The sequence below is a fragment of the Panthera onca genome, chromosome A1 (assembly GCF_046562875.1).
Source record: "Panthera onca isolate mPanOnc1 chromosome A1, mPanOnc1 haplotype 2, whole genome shotgun sequence".
Classification (NCBI taxonomy): domain Eukaryota; kingdom Metazoa; phylum Chordata; class Mammalia; order Carnivora; family Felidae; genus Panthera; species Panthera onca.
The window spans coordinates 4931863-4957434 of NC_138339.1; the positions used below are offsets into that span (position 1 = coordinate 4931863).

At 50.5% G+C, this 25572-nt stretch overlaps 1 protein-coding gene across 1 annotated transcript; it reads left to right on the forward strand.

Annotated features, from left to right (window-relative positions):
• On the forward strand, positions 1 to 25193 carry SRD5A1 (steroid 5 alpha-reductase 1). Its single transcript, XM_060634342.3, has 5 exons — positions 1 to 363; positions 11758 to 11924; positions 15805 to 15906; positions 17376 to 17526; positions 23364 to 25193. Exons 1-5 carry the CDS (start codon positions 83 to 85, stop codon positions 23428 to 23430), a joined length of 768 nt encoding a protein of 255 aa, XP_060490325.1. The 5' UTR covers positions 1 to 82; the 3' UTR covers positions 23431 to 25193.
• Positions 25194 to 25572: the final 379 nt, after the last annotated feature.

The window sequence follows — 25572 nt, forward strand, 5'->3', positions numbered from 1 at the left end:
GCACCTCCCGCCCCCTCGCCGCCGCCCTATAAGTTGCCCGGCGCGGACGCCGGGCCATGGGGCGCGCCCGCTGTCCCCCGCGATGGAGCCGGCCGAGGGCTCCCACCTGGACGCGCTCGCCTACCTGGAGTGCGCGCTGGGCTTGCTGGGCTCCGTGCTGCTGAAGCTGGTGCGCTCGGCCTACGGGCGCTACGCGTCTCCGCGCCCCGCCTGCCGCGTGCCGGCGCGGGCCGCCTGGGCGCTGCAGGAGCTGCCCTCGCTGGCCGTGCCGCTCTGGGTGTGCGCCCGCACGGCTGCCGAGCGCCTCCGCCACGCGCCCAACCGCGTCCTCCTGGCCATGTTCCTCGTCCACTACGCGCAACGGTAACCGCCGGCCGGCCCGCGCCCCTCCGCCCGGCTCGCCGCCTGTGCCAGCCCCGGCGCCCTCTCCCGGGGTCCCCTCCTCACTGGTCCCCGTCCCTTCCTTCCTCCGCCCGGTGCCTCCTTCCCCGACCCTCCCTGCCGTACCTCTCCGCTCGCCCTCCCGTGCCGTCTCCCTGCTGTCCCCTCCCCGGTGTCCTCTCGGGCGCCTGGACCCCCTCTCCGTCCCTGCTGCCCTCGCCCTCTACCCCGCATCTTCCAGCTCCTTCCCCGGTGAGTGCGGACGGTTCCTTTAGCGCTGTTAGTCTGGGAGAGTGGGGGAGACGGGTAGAGAGGACTGGAAAGGGAAGAGGACTGGAAAGAAGAGAAGGGCTTTTTTGGTTTTGGTTTTGGTTTTGCAAAACTTTGGTCGAGAAATGGGTGTGTTACACGGTAAGACTGGTCCGTGTTCTCTTCTATGAAGACGAGATTCTCTGACCCAAAGGTGAACGCAGATGGCCTCAAATTATCTTAAGCAATGGTTTTTGGCTCCTTTTTGTGCTTTTTCCATTTTGGTCTCATTGTAGTGGGTGGAGCTGTTTTTATCTAGCCAAGTGATCACCTGCAAGCTGGAAGCCTAGTTTTCTAGAACTGCATGCTTGGTGATACCCCCTTTACCATACATGGACTGCATGCACTTGAAGCATCATGTGCAGAGACCTTCACCCCTACATTGTGCAAGGGGTCCCAAGACTGTGGGAGTAGCTTTCCAGCCAATGACCTTAAAGACATAAAATCTTTAAGGGGATTTCCAAATGTTTTGGTAATTTAAAATGGCTGTGCCTGAAATCTTCAGGTCTCCCAGTAAGTTGGGGCTCTTTCCAGCTCTTAAGTGTTGACTTTTACACAGCTAAAACAAATGGCTGAACAAAAGTTTCAACTCAAAATTTAAAATTTTTCATTCAGGGGCACCTGGGTGTCTCGGTTGAGCGTCCAACTTCGGCTCAGGTCATGATCACGGTCCATGAGTTCGAGCCCCACATTGGTGTCTGTGCTGACAGCTCAGAGCCTGGAGCCTGCTTCGGATTCCGTGTCTCCCCCTCTCCCTATCTGTCCCCTACTCGCGATCTCGCGATATCTCTCTCTCAAAAATAAACATTAATTTTTTTTTTTTTAATTTTCATTCAGACTTCAAACAGCTGCACAGTTTAAAAGGATGTTCTCGGCATCTGAGAGAGCTGGGTTCACTTACTCTGTAACTGGGGGCAGTTGACTTGACCTCTCTGATTTTGGGTCCCACCTCACAACACCCACTTGATAAATAGGAAAAAGGAAGCATCCGTATGTGCCCCTCTTCCGGACTATTCTCGCTTCAGGAGTCCCTGGTTCAGTGTGTTCCCCATCTGCGTTTATGCAGGTGCTTTAAACAGGCAGAGTCAAATGTTCAACAGAGGCTTTCTTAGTCCTGTGTTCCTGACTCTCCACGATTATTCCCGTAAGCAAAATTGTCGTCCGACTGCTAGTTTTCTTTTGTAACATGTTTGAGCATTATTGCAATTTGAACGTCGGTACAGTTCTCATGTCTGTCTACGTTTCTCCATAAACATGCTGGAACACGTGTCTGTCCATTTTTCTAATGGCCAAAAGCAAGTTCTGGGGTCAGACTGCTATGTGGTCGGGTCAAATCCCAACCACATCACCGGGGGACGTGGGATAAGTTACAAAGCTGTTCTGCACCAGGTTTCCCATCAATGAAATGGGCACCGTGATAGTGCCAGCCCGCGGGACCGGCGTGCATTTAAATAAAGACAACTCCATAAAATGCCTGCACAGTGCTGGCAAATCTAAATGCTCAGTAGACAGTTAGCAGCCCCGTTCCATATCCCTGTGCAGATGAGCACATGTACATATACTCCAGATATTGCTCGTGGATGCCTGCGGCCAGTCTCAAGTACCAACAAGAAGTTTCTGAAGACGTGACACTGAAAATGTGTAAAGGGAACACTTTACAGAACTTTGAAAGCCTGTGTTGAGCTTTTTAACTTAAAACGTTATGTTTAATTGTTTCTGAGCTCACTGTAGTGGGAGACTGGTTGAATGCAGCGTCCCCCGGGGCCAGAGTCACCTTGAGCATGACAGAGCTTGACTAGACCATTCAGATAGGGGAGGCCACTGAGACTCAGAATTCAGGTGTTTTACCGGAGGCTATTGGACAAGAGGGTGTTGAGACTAAGCCCTGATTCCAAAAACAGTGGTTTTAAAAACGACTCCAGAGAATTTGCTAGGTCAGGCATGGGTTTTTAACCGGCTGAGCTATTTCTTTTTCTTTTTTTTTTTCTTTTCTTTCTAAAGTTCATTTATTTTTGAGAGAAAGAGGCAGAGACAGAGCATGAACAGGGGAGGGGCAGAAAGAGAAGGAGACACGGAATCCTAAGCAGGCTCCAGGCTCTGAGCTGTCAGTAAAAGCCCAATGCGGGACTCGAACTCATGAGCAGTGAGATCATGACCTGAGCTGAAGTCAGATGCTTAACTGACTGAGCCTCCTGAGCACACCCCGACCCCCCGCCCCCAACTTTGTTTTTAAGTTTATTTGAGAGAGAGAGAGAGCACGAGAGAGAGCACGAGCCAGGGAAGGGCAGAGAGAGGGAGACACAGACTCTGAAGCAGGCTCCAGGCTCTGACCTGTCAGCACAGAGCCCATATTTTCAAGTCCTACATGTTATAGTACATCTATAACCTGTGGGTTTTGGGACATTTGTTTACAAATAGGGAAGATCAACATTTTCCATTCTACTCAAGCAACTAATTTATTAAACTGTCATTTGACCTAAGCGAGAGCTCCGAACAGAAACGCAAACAGCATTTAGCACTTGTTGTAAAGCATCCGGCCAACCCAGCCAGCATTTGTGCAACCCCGCCATTTGCACGGGGCCCTGCCCAGGACACAGGACTGAGGAAGACCAGACACTCTGTGAGCTGAGGAGGCCCTATGCTGAGCTCTGAGATCACCCAGGAGGGAGGCAGGGCCCTGCCCCAGGGAAGTTCTAGCCACTCGAAGGAGTGGGGAGGACCGAAGGCAGGTGCAGAGGCTTTCCCACTGTCAGTGGGAGAGGGGGTGTTTGCTTACAGGAGAGGGGCAGCCCATGTGTCTTCATGCATTTATTCGGCACACGTTTCTGAAGATTGATTAACATACCTGGCACTATACTCATTACTGGGGATGTAGAGACAAGATACTTCCTTAAGGAGTGCAGGAACGCAAGACAGAAGAATCTACAGGATCTTTTTGGCAGAAGAGTCAGAGAAGGAGGGGAAGAGGGGATAGGTGTGGGAAAGAACGTCCCGGGGCCCTGAGCACTTCCCCCATGGGCAGGAAAGGACATTTGTAGGCGCATTTTTAATCCATGGCAGACAGCACAGTCCCACAGCCCTGGATGGTTACAGTGTGCACCTGAATCCCGTCTGCACTGAGCTCCCACGCCGATCACAGGGCTTCTGGGTCCTTGAGGGCTTGGGTGGTATCTTCTCACACCACTGTGCGTGGAGCGGTGCCTGGGGTCCTGCAGGCAAGCACGTGCTGGCCATTGGCAGTGGTTCCCTGCGGTCACTCACCAAGCATCCGTGCGTCTGCAGAGTCCCTCGGTATGGCTCCCTAGACTGCCCTCGGCCCTCCTGTTCTGCTGCTCTCTCTCCTGCCAAGTAGGTTTTTTCAGTATTCACTGAGCTGAAGGCTGCCCTTGCTCATGAACTTCCGCTTCCCTTCTGCTTCCCACGAGGTAGTGAGTTAGTGAATGAGGGAGTTGCTGGATTCATTCATTCGCTTGCCCATTTAACTGTTGTCAGGAAGTCCCACTTGAGCACATGGCGCTGGTGACCACCGAGGCCCCAGTGACCACCTTTACCCTGAGGCAGAGGGAGAGAGCTGGATGGCCCCCGGAGGGCAGACTTCCAGATGCCCACAAGGCCCTCGTCATCCTAACACCCTCCCCCAAGGTCTGTGCCCAGCCAGACCTTGATTCTTTTGTTAACCCCTGATTGTGATCCCCAAAGAATCTCACCTACATCGACTCATCCTTTCTCCTGTTCTGTTCTGCTGGTGGCCCCTTGGGGAGAGCCAGGCCCTAGCCTCACTTTTAAATATGGCATATGGTGGGGCACCTGGGTGACTCAGTCGGTTAAGCATCCAGCTTTGGCTCAGGTCATGATCTTATGGTTTGTGGGTTCGAGCCCCGCGTCAGGCTCTGTGCTGACAGCTCAGAGCCTGGAGCCTGCTTCAGATTCTGTGTCTCTCTCTCTCCCTGCCCTCTCCAGCTGGCACTCTGTCTCTCTTTCTTTCTCAAAAATAAATACACATTTAAAAAATAAGTAAATAAATGTGGCATATGGTGTGTGTGATGTTAGAAGATGTCAGGAAACACTGGAGGTGGGGGAAACACCGAACCCCTGGCCCTTGCCTTGTGGACGCAAATAATTTGAGAGAAAAAAACCTTTTATACAAAAGTATAGAATTACAGGTAGTGAAATATTCATCGTGTCTGTAACCTTGCCTTAAAAGCGCACAGAGCTTAATTAAGTATGTGGCCTTATAGGGATCTGTGCAGTTTGTTGCAAAAGAGTGTTACAGAGGGGAGAAAAAAAAAAAAAAAAAACCCAAACAGGAACTGATCCACATCTTGGAGGTGCTGTAGAATTCAGTGACGTCAAATTGTTGAGAAAAAAAGTGGTGACAGCCTGTTATTAAAATTAACAACCATTCTCAGTCTAAAATGATTAAGTCGACCGTTACCTAAATGGCTGCCAAATCACCAAAAGGGGTGTTTTGTTGTACCTGGGACATGATGTCCAATTGCTTTTATTTCGAGTGTTAAATCAATCACTTGCTGGATGAACATGCTGTTTCTCTTTGCAAAAATAACTACATGTTGTTATTCCAGTTTGGTGGGAAAACATTTTAGGAGATAATTCTCATAGTTCAGTTTGTGAATTACGTGGTCCCACAGCTCATATCTGGATTCGGAAACCTGAAAATCAGGGGCATCCCGGTGGCTCCATCGGTTAAGCGTCTGACTCTTGATTTTGGCTCGGGTCATGCTCTCAAGTTTTGTGGGTTTGAGACCCCTGTCAGGCTCCCGGCTGGCAGCACGGAGTCTGCTTGGGATTCTCTCTCTCCAAATGAACAAATCAATAAAACTTTAAAACTATTAAAATAGTAAATAACTATGTCCTAAAAGAAACATTTAACATTTTAGAAACCTGAAAATCGTACCTTAAAAGTTTAAAGGATCGTGATTCCAAGTTGTTGCCCAAGTGTTGACGTCTGATGAGGGTGCTTCCCCTCAGGTATTTCTCCCTCCGAGCAGACCACACCTAGCACACGGGCGTGGAGTTACTGACCAGTGAGTTGGGTTTCGTACGGCCTCAGTCTCTCTGGCTCGTAGCCCAAGAAAACACTCCATGCAGCACAGGGCTTGAGAGGGCGAGGAGCACGGAGCTCTGGTCACCACTGTGCAGCAAGCACAGTGACACGGGCTAGCTTTGGTGACCTTTGTTCTTGTTGGTAATCCATTTCCCTTCCCAGGTGTTTACAGAATACTTTCTGTTTTCCTTAACATCCGGGAACTTGCCTGCAGACACCCTGCGTGTCTACTTGTAGTTAATTTTGCCCGATCCTCCCTGAGCTCTTCCGATGGCAATCACAGACCTTCAGCCTGGGAAGCCTTCTCTCCCTCTTACTCTTCTGGTCTGTTCCATACGTATGAGGGGCCGGGACTTGCAATCCATGCTGGTATCACATGCAAATAAACCTGTAGTCGAAGTATGTGCTCCTTGTAGAAGACTTAGAATCGAAGGAAGCGATTAAAAACCACGTGAAATTGCATCACTTAAAACGCTGACAGAATTCTAGTGTATCCTTTTCCCCCATCTGCCATTGTCTTTAGGAGGTTTGGGGTTGTCTTTTCAAAGCAGTAAGGATGTATACAGGCATAAACACACAATCTTGTTACCCCCTCCCTTTGTCAATCAGTATAATAACGGCAGTGTCCTTCTGGCTCAGTAGAAACACTTAATGAAAACAACCATGTCATGTGCCGCGGGGTGGCCAGGCAAGGACGGCCCTGGCACCCCAGTCCTGCTTCTCAGTGTGTCCTGTGGATGCAGCAGATAGAACACCTGGGAAGGTGACATTGCCTGAGTGGGTCTGTCACCGAAGTCACCGTGCTCCTCTGAGCCCCCCGGGTCCCGATCTGTTAAATAGGGTAATAGTAACAGGTTTGAAAAGTTAAAAAAAAAAAAAAGCACGTTGTATAGGTTGAGGAGTTACTAGGAACGTTTCACTGGGAACATTGAGAAACACGTACATCATGCTCTGTGCCCAAGCCTGTAAACTTGCCCAAGTGGGAGACAGACAGGAGCCCCACAGATTCTGAAAGCTCCCTGTCCAACCCCCTCGTCAGACGTGTCCCACAGCCCTGGTGGCCCGACAGCCACAGAGATGTGCACGTTTCCGGGGCTAAACACAACTTGATGGAAAGTAAGTACTGTTTTTTTACACGGGACAGAAAGAAAGAAGATAAATAGGATATTGTAACATGGTGGAGAACAAAGCATCAGATTCAGTCCCACACTCCATCTGACGAGTTGGAAAACAGAATCTCTTTGTAGCTCCCTGGGACCTTACCGTTTCATATCCTTTAGCTCATTATCAGAACCGAACGTGGATTTGTGTAACACATTACCGAAATAAAGTATTTTTAAGTCTGAGCACGTCACAGTTTGTCTTGCAGATGATTTCGGTGTTCGGGGATTTTCAATTTCTGACTTCACACCTCTTCTCGAAGAGGGGTAGTGTTCATTCCCCACGGTTCCTTGCGGAAGGGTGCTTGTGCGCGCAGATGAGACACCACGTGAGAAGGGCTATTGACGCGCGGGCCTGTCATCACCGAGGCGGCCTGGGCTCCAGAGCACCGGCTCGCGACAAGTGCCTCGGGTCCACTGCAACCCTTGGTTTGCCCTTGTCCCTCTAGAGACTAGATGAAGGTTCGGATAAAATTCATGCCCAGAAGCCCCCGCACCCACCCACCATTTTGGTTCCTAGTGGGCCCAGTTCAAAGAAACCCTTTAGGGGCCCCTGGGTGGCTCAGTCGGCTAAGGGTCTGACTTTGGCTCAGGTCATGATCTTGAGGTTCATGAGTTCGAGTCCCACATCGGACCCTGTGCTGACAGTGCAGAGCCTGCTTCAGATCCTCTGCTCCCCACTTCAAAAATGAATAAACGTTTATTTAAAACAAAAACTAAAACAAAGGAAACCCTTTCTGACATGCTGCATGGACTTCCAAGGCAAAAGAAGTAAAGCTGAAAGGAATAGCCTAAAAGGAGAAAGACAATCCAAAAACTACCAAGATTGAGCAGAGTGGTTCGCCTGGGAAGGTGTGTTGCATCTGAAGACCTCGGGGCCAGGAGCACTTGACCCACGCTGGTGCACGGAGCCTTTTGGAAGGTGGGGGGAGGGGGGAAGGAAGATGTTATCTCCCCGCCTGAGGTCTGAAAGCATAGGCCGCATCGCCTGAGCCAACGTGTTCTCCTGACCTCGGTGGTTTTATGGCCAGGCCTGTGGACGTCCGGGTCACTGCTGTTCCCTCAAGGGCAGAGATAAGAGAGAAACAGGAGAGGTCTGTGTCGACCTTTCTGAGGCCCTATTTCCAGTCCTTGCCACTTTTCTGAAATTCACCTTCTTTGAGACTAGAGAGAAGTGAATCCTCTCCCCGGGTCCTTTACGCACGTCCTTTCTGGGCTCCCCCAGGACACTCTCTGGAGCAGATCAGTGTGACTCTCTCTCCCATTGCGTAGCTGAGGACACAGGCGTGCTGTCCCCACCTCGTGGCCCAGACGGACCCCAGACCCAAGGGGCTGGCTGCCTGCAACCTGAGTCCTGGGGTGTGGAGGAAGCGAGCTTTCTGAGGAAGGCAAAGTGACGTTTCCAGAGTGTAACTCCTATTTTCATTTCAGTTGGAAGTCAAAACTGCTTTTGTGGAAAGGGCCAGATAGTGCTTTTTCTAAGCTTTATGGACCAAGGGACAAAGTAAGGGGTATTGAGAAAGAGATATTTCACAAGACGTATACTTATAAAATTCACGCTCTGTTACCTTAGTGTAATTTTTGTAACACAGGTGTGATGGGAAGCATGGAATTCTTTATTTGGTGGGGGGGGAGGGGTCACATTCCCTTTTTTGGCCTCAGAGTCAGTGTGCATGCTTCCCAATACCCACAGTAAGCATTCACCCCTTACTGCTGATGGGCAATGAGACTTTAGCTTTGAAAATGTCTTCACGTGTGTGGGTTCTACCAAATATTAATTTCAGTCCACAAGTTTCTCACTTTATTTATGTATTTATTTATTTAGAGAGTGAGTGCACACGAGCAGGGGGGAGAGGGGCATAGAGAGAGGGAGGGGGAGAATCTTAAGCAGGTTCCACGCTCAGCATGGAGCCCGACACGGGACTCGATCCCATGACCATGAGATCCTGACCTGAGACAAAATCAAGAGGTGAAATCACACTTACCTGACTGAGCCACCCAGGCGCCCCGACAAGTTTCTGATTTTAATTTAATGTATTCAGATTGCTTGAAAGGCATCTCCGGAATTCTAGACTCTTCTGCCGAGGGTTGTCCTTCCGAATTCTAGACTCTTCTGCCGAGGGTTGTCCTTCCGAATTCTAGACTCTTCTGCCGAGGGTTGTCCTTCCGAATTCTAGACTCTTCTGCCGAGGGTTGTTCTTCCGAATTCTAGACTCTTCTGCCGAGGGTTGTCCTTCCGAATTCTAGACTCTTCTGCCGAGGGTTGTCCTTCCGAATTCTAGATTCTTCTGCCGAGGTTTGCCCTTCCATGCGTCATTACATGGTAGATGAGTCTCTTCCACTTGGCTGGTGGCAGCTCCTCAATTATACAGTGAAATACGTTTTGAAATGTTCAAAACACACTGGATTTCTAAGCTCTGGTTTGAGCTGAGAAATCACATCCATTTCAAGTCTCTGTGAGAATGGAGATCTCACTGCCGGTTTTGATTCCAACGGCACAGAAAGTAGTCTGGCATGACCTGTGGTTCAGACAACGTCCGTGTTTGCTGAAGTGACTAACATAGCATAGGTTTTGCACAAAAGTGGTATTTTGCCTTATAATTTTAGGTCGAATTCCCTGAGGAACACTATCAACTCTGCAGCAAAAAAGGCTCATTTCCAGAGCCCTTCGAAACGCAGTAATAGTGGTCGAGGGCCATTTTTCTCATAAAGAAAACGTTCAGTCTTGGCTCTGAACTGAAAATGGTGGTTAGGTCCAGGGAGGGACCATCAGGTTCACTGCTGGCACTGTTAATTCAGTCACACGCAATAGATTTTGCCGGGAGGCAGGGGGGAGGCAAAGTACCTGCTGATCCAGAGGGTGGCTTTCAACACCTGACCTTGGCACGGGCTGTGTAAGTCTGCCAAGTTCATTTCCACCCCCAGCAGCTACAACACCCTAGCAGATCCCACCACGGGTTGTACCGAGTCAGTGTTTCCTCAATGGCGGAGGCACTGTCACCATCAGTCGCTGCTGAAGGACCATTTAGAGTCAACTCGGCCTCGGCCCCCACCGCTCAGCGGTGTGGGCGACACCCGGGACCAGGAAGACGGCTCGCTCAAACGTTGGCCTTGATTTTGGACAGTTTGCTGAACTTCACTCCTGGCGTCCAGACTCCTGGAGCAGCCGTCCTCACCGAAGGGCGATCCCACGCTGCACGCCGTTCTGCCATCTGAACGTGCTTCTTGGCCGCAGGCGGTGAGCTCGGGGCTGGCACGCGGCTTTCCTTGGCTAACCGAAGGGGCACCGGGCAGCTTCGGTGCTTCCGGCCTCATTTGCATTTCTTCTGTAAAATTGTGTCACGCGTTTCTGTTTCCAATTCTCCGTTTTTTTCTGACCGTCACTTTCCCGTGTGTCGGGGACAACGCGGCGGTGACCTCTTAGTCCCGTCGTGCCAACATCTGGTGTGGTCTCCCGGAGGAGCCCAGGTGTCATCGCGAACCACACACCGCTTTGCTGTCCAGAGCAGTAATAAACTTGGCCACCCTCCACCGTGCGTCCCGAGCACGAAGGGCCCGCTTCCCTGTCTGTGTGGGACACGTGCGCGCTGGTAAGAGAATAAGGTGTGCGGTACAGGGACACAGGCGGCACTCAGAATGCCGCCACACGGGGGTTTGCGGCGCTCCGGGCAGGGACACGGACAGGTGAGGCTCGAGACGCCGCACCACAGACCGCGTGCCCCCCCAGCCCCTCCCCCCGTCCCCGGGTCTGCAGGCCTAGCTGGTGAGCAGCCCCAGGCAGGACCCAAGCAAGTGACCATGGCCATGTTGTGGTTTGGTCAATTTTGAGGATTGTACACCGCGTGTAATCACCGCCACATTCAAGATACAGAACGGCTGCCTTCCCGTCAATGTCCCTGTGCCTTTCCGAAGCCATCCCCCTCCCCTGACTCCAGTTGTGCCTGTTAGAACTTCCTAACTCTGCTTCCGTTTCTTTCCTTAGAGATGGCTATTCAGCCTGTCGATTTCTCCTTGGGTCAGCTTTGGTCGCCTGTGCCTTTTAAGGATTTTGTGTACGCTGTCCAGATAGTCACATTTATTGGCATAAAGTTGTAGATGACAGTTCTTTACTATCCTCTTAAGGCCCGTGGGATGTGTAGTGACGGCCCCTTTCGGTGTATTACGTGTTGATGTTACAGAAGGAATTCACACTCCAGCATCGCCTCCTCTTTTCTTCACAAGGGTCACTTTCTTGTCCTTACGTTTTCTCTCCCTAAACTTTCAGTAGTGTGCTGGAACAGAGGAATGTGGCCTTTGAGTTACCTGGGTTTACACTTGAGCTCTGTGACCTTGGACCGATTGCTTAACCGCTGTGAGTCCGTTCTATCTCCCTACCCTCCCCCCCGCCCCCACCAAGAAGGTGTAATGGTGTTTCCTGTGCGGGTGTCTCTGAGTGCTGTGAGTGAGGTGGTGAGTGCTCAGTGAATACAGCCACTGTGCTGACTGATGACATGATGGTGTCCCCACACCCCACTGCTCAGACTAGAGCAAGGGAGGATCGTGCACATTCCGAGAGCCTCTGGAAGCCTTCGGTTCTCTCTCAGCGTGTCTGTTTCCCATCCTGTATCATTAGAATCCTGAGTTTGCACACCATGATGAGCATTACTGGAACATGGTGAATTCTTGATTGAGCAATTCTGCTTTGAACACAGTAAACGAGGACCAGTAGTACTGACGATGACTTGTGTACAAGGAAGGAAGCAAGATGAAAAACCCAAGACTTTAAAGAGTATTGCGGAAATGATGTTCTGGACCATCGGTCTGTGTTTTATTTAAATTTGTTTCTGTTTCATGTTTCCTAAGGTCCTTGATTTTCCCGCTTCTGATCCGAGGAGGAAAGCCGATGCCCCTGTACACGTGTACGTTGGCGTTCATGTTCTGTGTCTATAACGGCTACTTGCAGAGCAGATATTTGAGTCAGTATGCGGTGTATGCGGATGACTGGGTCACTGATCCCCGATTTCTACTAGGTGAGTGTCACCCCGGTGATGCACTCCGTGGTTCGAGTCATAACTCGGATTATAACGTCCCAGTGGTTCCTAGATAGAAAGCCCACACTTGTTGAGTGAGAGAAAAGTCTGTGACGGTCCATGACCTGGCGGCAGGAAGGCCGAGCGCCGGAGGGAGAGTCAGGCGGTCCCAGCAGCAGCATGTGACACAAATGCCTGGTACCATCGCCCTCTTGGCACTAAAAGCACAGATACCTGTCCCTAAAGTGAGCCTGAAAATAGCAGCGGGCAACAGGCTCCAGCAGAGAGAACAGCAGACTACGACTGTGGGGCGTGGACGCTAACTGGCCATGTCATCCAACAGAGTCGTCAAATCAAGCCTCCCACGGTTTCCTCCAGAACACGAGAAGTCAGACCGGGTCGCCTTCCAACGAGGCAGGAAGAGTTTTCTGATTATACTAACTTGAATAAACTCGTAGGTTTTCGAAGTTTTCAATTTTTTACCGTCCTTATCGGTGAATGTAAATTACCGTACGTTTTCAAGTCCTAATTATAACCTCATAAGTTCTGAGCCAAAAGGAAAATAGAACAGCAGCAGTCAAAAAGATTTGCAAGCGTGTGAAAGAATACGCCCTCTCGAGGCTCTTGTGTATAAGGAGATTGCTTCTAAGTTTCAGAGCGCCCCGTGGCTCCCGGCTCCAGCCCCGTGACACGGCCTTCCCCTGTCCGCTGGCCTCTGTCTGCGTGAATGTCTGATCATGGAGAGCCTCACGCTGGGGCGCTGCTTTGTTGATGACGAGGCCTGTTTATGTTTCTCGATCGTATTTTTTTCTGTGAGTTGAAATTCTCGCTCATCATGCCTGGGCATCATGGCCGTGGGCATGTGCCCACCCCCCCCACCCCCCCCCCCCAGATGAAGGATGGGCAAGAGAGTCCCCAAGGGGCTCGGCAGCTCCACAAGCCTGTGCCTCCACGAAATGCCAGACCCACGTTATGTTGTGGGTGCAGTGCCCCCAGATGCTTCCTTGCCTCACCTGCCATTTGACTACCTGATTTCCGTCTGCCCCAACCAGCAAGAGAAGGAGGAAGAATGGGGTGTGGTCGCTGTGGTCGCCCTGTGGAGAAGATCCTGCTCTCTGCCAGGGGCCACACACATGCTTCCTGCCACCCCACATTCCTGAAAGGGCAGAGATTAGGGTCCTTTCACACGCACAGGGACGATCCGATGGCTAAACACCTGCTCAAGATCTAAACTGAGTAAATAGCGGAGCCCGGGGTTCAACCATTTCACTGTCCTGGTGCCCCCAGAGCAGGCGGTGAGGGACAAGGGAAGGGAAGTTTTAACGAAGGGATACGGGCTTTAAACGTTTATTTGAGTTTTTCCCGCAAATCATTTCTGTGATGAGTTGTTTGGCTACTTTTGATGAACCACGGCAAAGCAAAGAATCCTCTTGGTATGTGAATTTCAGTGTCGTTTGCAATAGCAGGGCAGACAGACCCCATCACCTGCAGGTGTCGCCGAAGCTGGTCTAAAATTAAAGACTCCACTAAATTGTATGCAAACCTCTCAGCTTCTCTACCGTTGAACAGAAGGAATCAGAAATGAAAAAAATATATACCGGTTGGGAAACACAGGGCTACTTTTTTGGTGTTATATTTATTTCATAGAGTTTATAGTTTTTGTAAGGAGATAAACATGAAATGACGTGAATATTTAGCAGCATTTATGATTCTTACCATGAAGAACTAAGCAAATAGCAATAATAGTAATATCCTAACAGAAAGTTTTTCAGAGCAGTGAAAGTGGTTAACGTAAAAGATTACATACGAAGACTTCATGATTCCTAAAAGCAGAGTTAAATGTGTAGCTTAGATGAGCGCAAATACTAGCTTTCTTTACCAACCTGGGTGATAAAGGGAGCTTATCTCCGAGAAGAGAAATAAAGTCAAACATGGAATTGTGAGAACATAATTCTTTCTGGAACCACAGACTGCGGGACAGGTTACCTGGAGGTGACATACTGAAATGCAAGACAGGTATCGAATCGACTACAAATTTATGGATCTAGTAAGTGACTTATGATACATACTGCAAAATTTGGTATGAACTCTGTAGAAAAACCTGCCTACAATTGGTGAAATTGGAAGGAAGAAATTTTCCAGAAAATTCCAGAAATGTTCTGGTCCTGGCTGTGGACCAGAATGTGTCACGTGTCCCTGTTGTAACTGACAGATGATTCCATGCCACTGGGATGACTGGGGACTCATTACTGACCAGGCTACTCCAGTCGTATGTTTCCTTGACAATGACTTGAACTCCACCAATAAGCACCGTCCCACCTTTGCATTTCTCTAGTGTCAGAGGGTGATCAAACTAAGTCAAGTTATTCCTTTTCTAAAATTTTTTTTAACGTTTATTTTTGAGACAGAGAGAAACAGAGCATGAATGGGGGAGGGTCAGAGAGAGGGAGACACAGAATCCGAAGCAGGCTCCAGGCTCTGAGCTGTCAGCACAGAGCCCGACGCGGGGCTCGAACTCACGGACCGCAAGATCGTGACCTGAGCCGAAGTTGGCCGCTTAACCGACTGAGCCACCCAGGCGCCCCAAGTTATTCCTTTTCTAAAACACTATTGGGCATTTTACCTCTTCTTGTTGGAATGAAGACACGTGATACTAATAAATCTCCTTTTTTTTTAATTGTTTTTAATGTTTTTATTTTATTTTTGAGAGATAGAGAGAGACAGCATGAGTCAGGGAGGAGCAGAGAGAGAGGGACACGCAGAATCCAAAGCAGGCTCCGGGCTCCTAGCTGTCAGCACAGAGCCCGACGTGGGGCTTGAACCCACAGACCGCGAGATCATGACCTGAGCCGAACTCAGATGCCTAACCGACTGAGCCACCCAGGCGCCCCAATAAATCTCCTTTTTAAGTGATGAACAACCTCTGAAGGCTTTTCAGAGCCAGCGAGGAAACACCCAGGACGCTACTGGATGTCCAGGGAGAGCCGTGGAGGCAGCAGCAGAGGATGGTGTGGGGAGCTGGGGCACGTGAGGAGACCTGGGGGTGTGACTGGCGAGTGGGCAGGGGGGTGGCAGGCGAGGCCGTGGATGTGCAGGAACCTGTTCCAACAGGGCTATAGAGAAAGAAAAGCAGAGTGCTGGAAACGAGCTACAGGGAACCACCACCCCGGGAGCCCGTGTGCAGCTAGCCTGTCGGGGGGCAGGGGCAGCGTGTGCCACACGAGGAGGCCGGCCACACCGCGCGTGTTTTCCGCGAGGACCGAGTGAATCTTGTGGGCCGCCCCACAGATGGTGACGCTACCTCTCCCTGGAAAGGAGCCCTGTGCCGGGGTCCTAGGTCATGTCCAAGCATGCCAGCCCTTAGACGTGGGTCACGAGGTCCACGTGTTTAGGGCAGGTTCGATTACACAGTAGTGGTATTAGAAAAACAGAGCTCTAGGGGCACCTGGGTGGCTCCGTCGGTTGAGGGTCCGACCTCGGCTCAGGTCATGATCTCACAGTTCCTGAGTTCGAGCCCCGCGTCGGGCTCTGTGCTGGCAGCTCAGAGCCCGGAGTCTGCTTTGGATTCTGTGTCTCCCTCTCTCTCTGCCCCTTCCCAACTCTTGCTCTCTCTCTGTCTCTCACAAATAAATAAATGTTAAAAAAAAATTTTTAATGAAAAACGGAACTCTATTTAGCAGACCTAACAACAGTGCTGTATAAATTATTTTTCTAAATGAAACATCATATTAATTATAATGATTTTTACTGTCCTTTGTGGCTAACATGGTTTGCTAATAATGAATAGAACAGATTATAGTAACACCGTTCATTCAGGCTTGGGTTTGTGAATTTTGTAGTTTATTGGTCATAATACTCTTATGTATTTTCTTATCTTTAGGTTTCTGCTTATGGTTAATAGGCATGCTGATAAACATCCATTCCGACCATATCCTGAGGAATCTCCGGAAACCAGGGGAGACTGGATATAAAATACCAAGGGGTACGTACTGAAAAATGGAGAACTGATTCTCAAGTCATTTCACACAATGCCTTGCTGTTGCAGTTTTGTCAGGATCCAATAACTAAAGCATAGTATTGGCCGCAGGTTTTTGACATGAGTCACAATTATTGATAGCAATCACTGTGACCGTTGTTTTATCAGATTCCGGCTAACTGAATGGTTATTAAGGAAAAAGGAAACTAGTCCTATCTGTGCAACAGCATAGACTAGACAACCAGTCCTCTCTCCGCAAACAATTAAAATCATTGGGTAAAGGTGTTTTTTTTTCCATCTTTTAAAATGCATCCACGTGGTAGGATGATGGAAAGGAAGTAATAATCATCGAGAAGGTGAAACCTGGGTGAATGTTGGAGGCCAGGGCACGTCTCGTGAGAGTCCATAACCACCAGCGGCCCTCACGTAGGTTTGTGGCCCAAACGTGCACCTCAAGCCGTGAATTAGGACCCATGTGACCCTAGGGAGGTGGTGCCTCATGCACGTAGCCTGTACAAGCCCAGATCCCTGAGGGGACCTGCCTTTAACCCAGGCCTCAGGGAGCCCGATGGACCACATGCCACACAGTAAGGGCCACACTCAAAAGTGGCAGAACCCACGAGAACATGTGCTACCACGAGATCTTAGAGTTAATAGAAAAAGATCATAAAGTGATTACTTAATTGTTTAATAACTAAGAGGGATTGAAATTATGAGGAAAGGACTAATATACGATAGAACGAACTAAGTAGATACAAGACAGAAAGCAAGACAGCTTCTGAAACTGAGAAACGTTAAATACTCAGGAAGTAAAACTAAAATGCCAAGGGCCCATGACCAGGACTGTCTCCACCCCCAGTCTGACTTCTGGCCCCTCTCACCTGCTCTGGTCCTCCTCACGGCCCACCTCCCGCTGTATGCCACGCTTTCCTTGTGCATCACGTTGGGGTTTACTGTTCTAGAACAGGAGGCAGGGTCTTGTCCCGGTTCGCCCCGAGCACCTAGAGCAGGGCCTGGTCTGTGATGTAGACTGAAGGGTCTGTGAACATTGAGGAGGGAATGAACGAAGGACGGAAGGAAGGAATCTGCCCTTGAAAATTATTATTTTCTTCCACTTTTGGTCCAGGGCCCTGTACAGGTCCGTCTTCTTAAGCTTGTTCGTTAATTGTTATCCTATGTTCTCTGTGTTTACTTGGGTGTTACCAGTGTGATTCATGAACTAGTGAAGGGATTTTAAAAGGGTAGTTTTTTATATTCAGATAAATGCATAGCTATTCATACAGGTTTATGCCACCAGAAAGTGTGATATGAGACAGTAAAACTAGTAATGTTGGGTGTTTCATTCACTCAAATTCTCTGAGTTGTTTTTCCCAGAGTTGGATTTATGTTCTCCAGGTACGTATCCACTGCTGCCTCGTAGGTCAGTAACGTATCACGTTGTCGGAAACGCCCCACTTGCCTGTGTGTCTTTGCAGGAGGCTTATTTGAATACGTAACAGCAGCCAACTACTTTGGGGAGGTGGTCGAGTGGTGTGGCTACGCCCTGGCCAGCTGGTCCGTTCAAGGCGGGGCCTTCGCGGCCTTTACCTTCTGTATTTTAGTCTCCCGAGCACAGCAGCATCACCAGTAAGTTCTAAAACACTCTTGGCACATTGCGTCTGTTCTCGGGTCTCATTCTAACAATTTTCAGGTTCCATCTTTGAAATGTTAATGTGCATTTGAATTGCCAAAGCCTAGCGTATACCGTGGGTTAGCCGACCAAGCACAAAACCAGGCACACGTCCCAAGAGTAACCTGTTCCGAGGGACCGACAGGTACACGTCAGCATCATTATTTGCTCCACCCCTACTCTGAGCCTCCTTGAATTTTTGCCACTGGGCCTGATAGTCAAGTGAAATGTCAGGCAGGGGACCCGCGGTCTGACTGGGAACCCGCGGTTTACGGTGGAGAATGCTGACCGCCAGGGACAGGGCGCAGAGGAGTGCCGTGCTCAGGAAGCCTGACTTGGCCATGCACCCGGCTCCTTCACACAAGCGTCCTGTGCCCTGCAGCCCCATGGTCCCTGTCAGGCTCCCGGGCTCTGTGCACCCTCGAAATCACGTTGTTTTCCAAAGTGCAGGGCCATAACCTCTATCCAGTCCCCAGAAGGGCCTGTCACCATTTGACCAACAGGAACGCATATAAAACGGTCCAAGGCTGTTAAAGCTGACGTGGACTTAGGGAGCACCTTGTCCGTCCAACACGTGAAGAGATGAGGCTCCGTGAACGAAGCCTCAGGCTTCTTGGAAGGGAGACATCTCGGGGGGCGCCTGGTTGGCTCAGTTGGTTGAGCATCCGACTCTTGATGTCAGGTCAGGATCCCAGGGTCATGGGATTGAGCCCCATGTCCGGCTCTCCACTGAGTGTGGAGCCTGCTTGAGGTTCTTTCTCTCTCTCCCTCTCTCTCTCTCAACAAAACAAAACAAAAGATTAGAAGGGAGAGATCTCGGGCCTTCCCCTGATGCCACAGCGATGATGGAAATAGGCACAGGCACTCACCCTGGTGCCCACGTCGATCGCTCGTGCCCTCCGAGCTAGACAGGGCACTGCCCTGCTTCCCTGGCTTCATTCACCCAAAAACATTTCCTGGAGGCCTTTGATGCTGGCAGGCATCCGTAGAGATGCAATGTTGTCTTCCTTCATGGCGTTTGTCACCGCTTGGGAATGAGGAAGAAGGAAAAAGCCAACAGAAGAATAGATTGGTATCATGGCATAGTGGAAAACACACAGACTTTTTAGAGTCAGAATTCCCAGGTTTCTTTCCAGGCTCACCACGTATTTAAAGATGCAGAGGATTATTACCGGAGACACTGATGAGAACGGGCAGAACCGGACTGTCGGTTTAGCTAATATTTGTGGACATTACCCCAGAAGCATGCGAGTTGAGATCGTAGGAGCACTACCCCACGTGGCCAGGTGCTCCGTTGTGCCCCATACCGTCAGCAGGGACCTGGGCCCAGGACCCGTCTTCATCCAGAGCTGCTGAGAAGGACGAGGGCAGAGAAGAGCCCCCACCATGGAGGGCTCAGGAGGGGGACACACTGTGAAAAGTGGCCGAAAACAGGATGATTTTCTATGATGGCTTGAGCTGTGTGTCTCCCTCCCCAAAATAGGTTGCCATCCTAACCCCACGAGAGAGTGACCTTATTTGGCAATAGGGGTCGTCACAGATGTAATTCGTTAAGGGGAGGTGACACTGGAGTAGGACTGGTGACTTTACCAGGAGGGAAGTCAGGACACGCACACAAAGAGGTCACGTGAAGACACACGTGGACGGCCGTGGGAGGGTGCAGGCAGGGGATGCGCTGACTCCACGAACTGAGGCTGCCAGAAGCCGGAAGCTGGAAGAGGCAGAGCTTGGGAGGGAGGACAGTCCTGCCCACCGCTCCACCTCAGACTTCTGGCCTCCAGACCTGGGAGAGAATACATTCCTGTTGCTTGAAGCCCCCCCAGGGTGTGGTCCTTTGTTACAGAAGCCCCAGGAAATGGGACACCAGCCTTTCAGCCATTTAAAATCAATTGGGCCAGAACTGAAGGCAACACGTATGAGTTTTGAAGCCCTCCTTCCTCCTCTGCCGATGATGCCACACCAGGATACCTTCAGATCTCGTGCTGATGCAGAATGCGTCTTTCGTAGAAAAGCATCTCGTAGAAAAATAACAGTGACCACAACACTCAGTGGATCTTGGCCCAGCCTGATGGTCCTGTGTTGCTGGGGACCCCTCCTCCCCTCCTCCCCTCCTCCCCTCCTCCCCTCCTTGTTCCTCCTCTTCCCCCCTCCCCTCCTCCTTCCTCCTCCTCCCCTTCCTCCTCTTCCCTTCCTCCTCCTTTCCCTTCCTCCTCCTCTCCCTCCTTCTCTTCCTCCCCCCTCCTCCCCCCTCCTCCCCCCTCCTCCCCCCTCCTCCTCCCTCCTCCCCCCTCCTCCTCCCTCCTCCCCCCTCCTCCTCCCTCCTCCCAACCTTGCTCCCCCTCCCCTTCTCCTCCCCCTCCTCCTCCTCCCCCTCCCCTTCCTCCCCCTCCTCCTCCTCCCCCCCTCCTCCCCCTCCTCCCCTCCCTCCTTCTCCTCTGGCAGGGGCCCGAGACCACCTTCTCATGAGTAGCATCACCTCTGGAGGAAGATGCTATTCTCGAACGTTTGTTACATTAGACAGTAAGAAGCAAACATTGGCTAGTTTCTAATAGTAGAAGCACATGAGATAATACTGATATTTTAAGAAATTGGATCAGAGGAAGATTGAACAAAGAGCATGCCAAGTCAGTTGTAAAGATGTTTTCTCAAATGAAAACAGGAAAATCTCTCTTCAACATTTGAATAGGAAACATATAGAAACAGAAATAAATCATTTCATTTTCCAAATGAAAGTCTAGGGTACTAAAAACCCAAATGTATTCTTGGCGGAAAGCTTCATGAGTTGAAAGGGCTCTTTTTCATTCATTCGCTACTTACATTGATGTCAGTGCAAACCCGATTTTAATTGCTGAAAAACTAATGAATTCAGCTTAGTGGCAGTATGTTCAGAAATGTTGGATTTATAAGCTGAGGACAAAATAAAAGCTATCCTTTTTTTTTCCTTTAATAATCCAATGAACCCAGCTAATTAAACTAAAAGAAAACAATCCATGGGGCCCTTCCTAGCACTGTATTTGATTTATTATAATGTTCTCAAGGCAGTATTTTACTAAACGAATTTATTTCTATAATTAGATGTGAGGGATTTAAATTCACAGATAATTTACCGATAATTAAGCTCTAGGTCGGAAGCATCGGGTCAGCTGTGCCGAGTTGCTAGCAAACTGTTTTGAGGGCAGAATGTCAAGGAATTAGGAAGACGGCTGTTTTCATACCGTTCTCTTCCCCGCCAGCCCCTAGCAGCCGTGCTCATTAGTGGAGCGACGTTCTTGGTGCCCAAGCTTCTGCCGTGTCCCGCCAAGTGTGATAGCCTGTGTGCAGATGTTTGCTTGTTCACACCAAAGTCCTGCAAGTTGGAGGCCAGCCGTCGAGGGCAGCCTTGGAGAAGGGACTCTGTTGAAATAAAATAAGGAAATATGCAGTATTTCCCCAGTAAGTTTTTTTTTTTTTTTTAATGTTTATTTATTTTTGAGAGAGAGAGAGAGAGACTGCAAACAGGGGAGGGACAGAGAGAGAGGGAGGCACAGAATCCAAAGCAGGCTCCAGGCTCCGAGCTGTCAGCACAGAGCCCAACTCGGGGCTCGAACCCACGAGCTGTGAGATCATGACTGACCTGAGTCGAAGTTGGACTTTGAGCCGCCCAGGTGCCCTCATGCCATTAAATTTAATGTCACTTAGAAAAATGAAGTCAGCACGTCTTCAAGACACTATGACAGATGGCATAATGACCTAAACTTACAAGGACACACCAGAATATGTTTATGAAAGACTTCCTCCCTCTCACAGCTCCCATCACCAGACTTTAACAGAAGACATGACTTGTGAGCACTTGCAGGACGCTTGCTGTCTTGTCAGTGGCCTGTGTCCACCAGGGGAAGACTTCTTCGAGAGGAGCTTGGGGACACTTTGGCTGTTTGTGAGCCGGAAAAACAGTCAATGCTTTAAAGAATAACTTAGTAGACGCCAAATGTGATGCAGTGGGCATCCCTTCGTCAGGGGCACCTCACTTTTCACCCTAGTTCAGGCTCAGCGAGAATAAAATCAAGACAAAAAATTCATGTCAGTGTCACCTAAGCGACACCTTCGATTCTAGGGACAGAACAACAAGGGAGAAAAAGAGTAGAAATGGTGCTGCCCTCCCTTTAAAAAGACTGATACGTACGCACGTCTATATATCTTAAGATACAGTCTCTCGAGGTGGATTTAAGATCCCAGGGATGAACGCTGGGAGAGAAGCTGAATCATTTTAACAAAGTAAATTTTATTTCTATATGATGGTTTCTGTGAGATGAATTTAACACATTTGACAAACCCGTCCGTCCTCATCGGGGGAGAAAAGTCTGACGCAGTCCGACGTCCTACGGAGCTCAGCCGCTCATGCGACAATCCCGTGGGCGCGCGTGGGCCTCGCTGCCCTGGTTTCGCGGATTTTGAACGGCCCTTTGCTCCCGTGCGCAGCGCGTGGCGCTGCTGGAGGTCCCGGGTCCTGGCAGGCCTGGTCCATTCGGCTTCTAAATAACGTAGATTTCTCGCAGATCTAGAGGCCAGAGGCCTGGGGTCAGGGGCCAGGATGGTGCAGTTCTGGGTTGGCCACTCTGAGTGGCCTGGGAAGGCCACTCTGGGTTGCGGAGGGTACCGTCTCTCTGCGCCCTCACGTGATGGGGGTGGGGGGTGGGGGGGCTTTTTTATCCGACCGGAGCACAGGATCCCATTCCTGAAGGCTCCACCTCCCAAAGGCCCCACCCCCTAATACTGCCACGTATTAGGCACTAGGTGTTTAACATATGAATTTGAGGGGGCGGGGGACATGTGCAAACGGTGGCACAGGCCCGCATGAACCTCTGTAACCAGAGAGCATGTGGCACCTTTCCTCGTACTTGGCGTTGCAGTCGTGAGCGTCCCACGCTGAGAGGCAGGCGCCCTTGCCTCCAGGCAGGTCACTGATGTGGAAGAGAAGGGCTGTGACCGTGGCCTCACGACAGAAGTGACGCTTGCTCCAGAGTCCACCCACCAGCTTCCCATTCGGTGGCTTTCCGGCCGTTGAAAGCAAGCGCACCCAGCAGGCAGACACGCTGGGGCTCCCGTTTGCAGACGGAGTGTGAAACTTACCTGAAACGGGCAGATTGTGCCGATTCCCTGGCTGCTGGCTGTTGCCACCTGTTTCTGCCCTGTAAACAAATAGTCGCTTTCCACCGTGAGTTAATCTGCTGTGCTTACGGAAACTCCTTCTCTTCTGCCCATTTCTCCATCTCCTCAAGTTACTTGAAGTTTTCACTCCATCCACTTAGCCGCCACCCTCCCCAGCCAGCCAGTACCGCGGAACCAACGGGCGTCAGCCTGGCTGGTGTCATTCATATCAAAACTGAAAATACCTGTTTGTTCCGAGAGCAGGGTCCCGTTTCGTTCTCCCAGCTTTGTCTGAGAGCCCCCGGGCGCGTGGCTGGGTGCACATCTCCCCCACCCCGGTCTGGAGGAGGCACCGTCCTCTCCTGGGGAGACTTCCTGCGGGAAGCTGAGTCACCACAAGTGCCGGTCCTCTGCCCCAGTCTGCATGCTTCCGGGGTCTGCAGACCTTGCCCCCCCGCTGCGTTGATCGGCACCCTCACACGCCAGTAACCTTCGTGGCCAGCAAGAATCCTGCTTTCGTGACACAGGCAGAATCAAACTGTGTACCTGAAATGCCGAACTTTTTATTACTACTTTTAGAAATCTCTGTACTCCTGCATAATGAAAAGTGACAAAATCATTTCCTTTTCTTAGTGTGTTTTTTTTTTTTGTGTGTGTCTGATTTTAGGTGGTACCTTGAGAAATTTGAAGATTATCCAAAGTTCAGGAAAATTATAATCCCGTTTTTGTTGTAAATTTGTTGTCAGTGGATGGTCTCCGACTTGCCGCATCTCAGTGATGTTTCTCTAGGGATCGTGTAAATGAATTGCTTTCTGTCATTTTCCTGTTCCTTCATCTGTTTCAAGATTTGCTCTAGGAATGTGTTCCTGGTAAGTGCGTAAGCTGCCTAACACCAAGCTAATGAGACTGAAATGCAGGCTGGAGTAGTGGGCTGCATGCCGGCTCGAGAATCTGCAGCTCTGGGTCATTCCAGCTGACCATTTCTCGGATTTTGGAGTCTCCTCTTTTGGCTGCATACAGCTAAGTGGGCATAAGACCAGGATTACGAGCCATTTCTGACGGCCTCCGTGGACTGAAACATGTCACTGCCCCTGTACTACCCATTCCAACCATCAGTTCAAGGCCGGAGGTGATGTTGCCCCCTCCCCTGATAAAGGCAGAACTGTCTCCATGGTCCTGCTCACCCCGCTGGGTCAGCGAGGCCAGGGGGCAGACAGAGGAGACACGGGGCCAGCTGAGGCCTGGACAAGAGGCCTCTGGCACCTGCAGCATCCTGGCTCCCCGGGCAACTAGACTACAGGGCAGGGGACTGTGTGCACTCATGTAAGGGGTAAGGCGCTCTGTCCCCCACCGAGAGGACTTTTGGAGGCCCTGGTGGGAGCAGGGAGCCCCTTGTGCTGATCACCACAGGCACCAGCAGTCTCTGGTTTAAGATGATTTTTCTTCCTTCCAGGTAGAACTAGCAAGTTTTAAAGCACTTTTTTCTCAGTACCCTCAGTATCCCCAAAACAGTATCTTGAAACAGAATGTCTTACTCTAGATGCCCTTGAGAGGTCCGCGGAGGTAAATCATAGGAATAAAATGGACCACATACTGCCTGATATGTAAAAGATATCTCAGGAGGCTGAGAATCTGTAAAAGAAATCTAACAGAAGGCTACTAAATCTCTGGGCCACTCTGTGAAGCTCTGGTGGGACACGTGGCGGAGGTCCCCTCCTGGCTGTGGCAGCAGTGCCTCAGTGGCCACCGCGTCTGTGGAGCCAGAATCTGCAGGAGCAGGGGAGGAAAGGAGGAGACTGTTCACTCCGATCCGTTGACCTGCTAGGTGGGTGGCTGGGGGCGTCCAGAGCATGCGCGGCCCCAGAGCCCCCCACGGGCTCCCCGACCCCTCTCCTGGCTGACCTTCCCAGCCACGGTCTCGCCCCTCTCGAGGTTTTATGTAGAAGCCATGTTCTCGGTGTTAGTGATTTGCGGAGTCTTCGTTTGATTTCAGAATTACGCAGCCAACGTCTCCGATAGAACTATGCTTCATTGTAACTGGCGACAGAACGTTTTTGAAGAGAAATTTCGGTATTCACTGCACTTCGTTCCTTTTTCTGAGCCTTTTCCAATTACTTGAGAACACGAAGCAATAAATATTTTGGATCGCCTCGGGAAAACTCAAAAGTCCAAGCAAGTCACAATGGATTTGGGCCGCTGTGCTCTGGCAGGCGCACGCGGCCGGGAGGAGGATGCTAGTCTGAGAGCCAGAGAAGCTCGCTGTGATGTTTTCCTCCTTTTGTGAACGGCCCGAGGGAAGGAATGCTTGGGCTGACTCGGGCTTTGGTGTGTGGTTCATGCTTTCACCCGCCCGCACTGGGTGGACGGTTGATAGGAACAAACCTTCCATCGTGTCTCTCCGCCCTCCCTCCATTTCCTAAAAACTGCCACTTAGCAAATTGTCATCAACTTCTGTGTTAATCATAACAAGGAGATTCATAAAATTACTTCAAGCCCAGTCGTTTTGTGTTCAGGGTGACTCCAGTGTATCGGCACGCCTTCACTCCACAAACTCACGCCGTACCGTTGTGCTGAGCCCGGACACCTGCTTGTCCTCGATGTCCCCATTCCATCGTGTCAGACACGAAGACGCGTCTCCGGTCCTCGGCGGAGCTGAGGGACACTCTGTAAATGCCGTGCCTGCCTGTTCAGGTAGTTCTTCGGTATCTGACGGTTTGCTCGTTGTGGATGACAGTGCGTCCCCAAGCACGTTTTGTAACGAGGGTAAATGAGCACCATCGGTGTTCACGTGTTTGTCCTGCCAGCCCAGCCTCTGGGGGCATTTTGTGCATCCCTGCCATTCTGTCCGGTTAAGCTCCGGTTCTGGAGCGTCACCG

Excerpts from the sequence above, each read along its gene's own strand:
- SRD5A1 (XM_060634342.3), top strand. The coding sequence starts at position 83 with ATGGAGCCGGCCGAGGGCTCCCACCTGGACGCGCTCGCCTACCTGGAG. Across the intron at positions 15,907-17,375 it reads TGGATATAAAATACCAAGGG|GAGGCTTATTTGAATACGTA; the intron begins GTACGTACTGAA and ends GTGTCTTTGCAG. Across the intron at positions 17,527-23,363 it reads CGAGCACAGCAGCATCACCA|GTGGTACCTTGAGAAATTTG; the intron begins GTAAGTTCTAAA and ends GTCTGATTTTAG.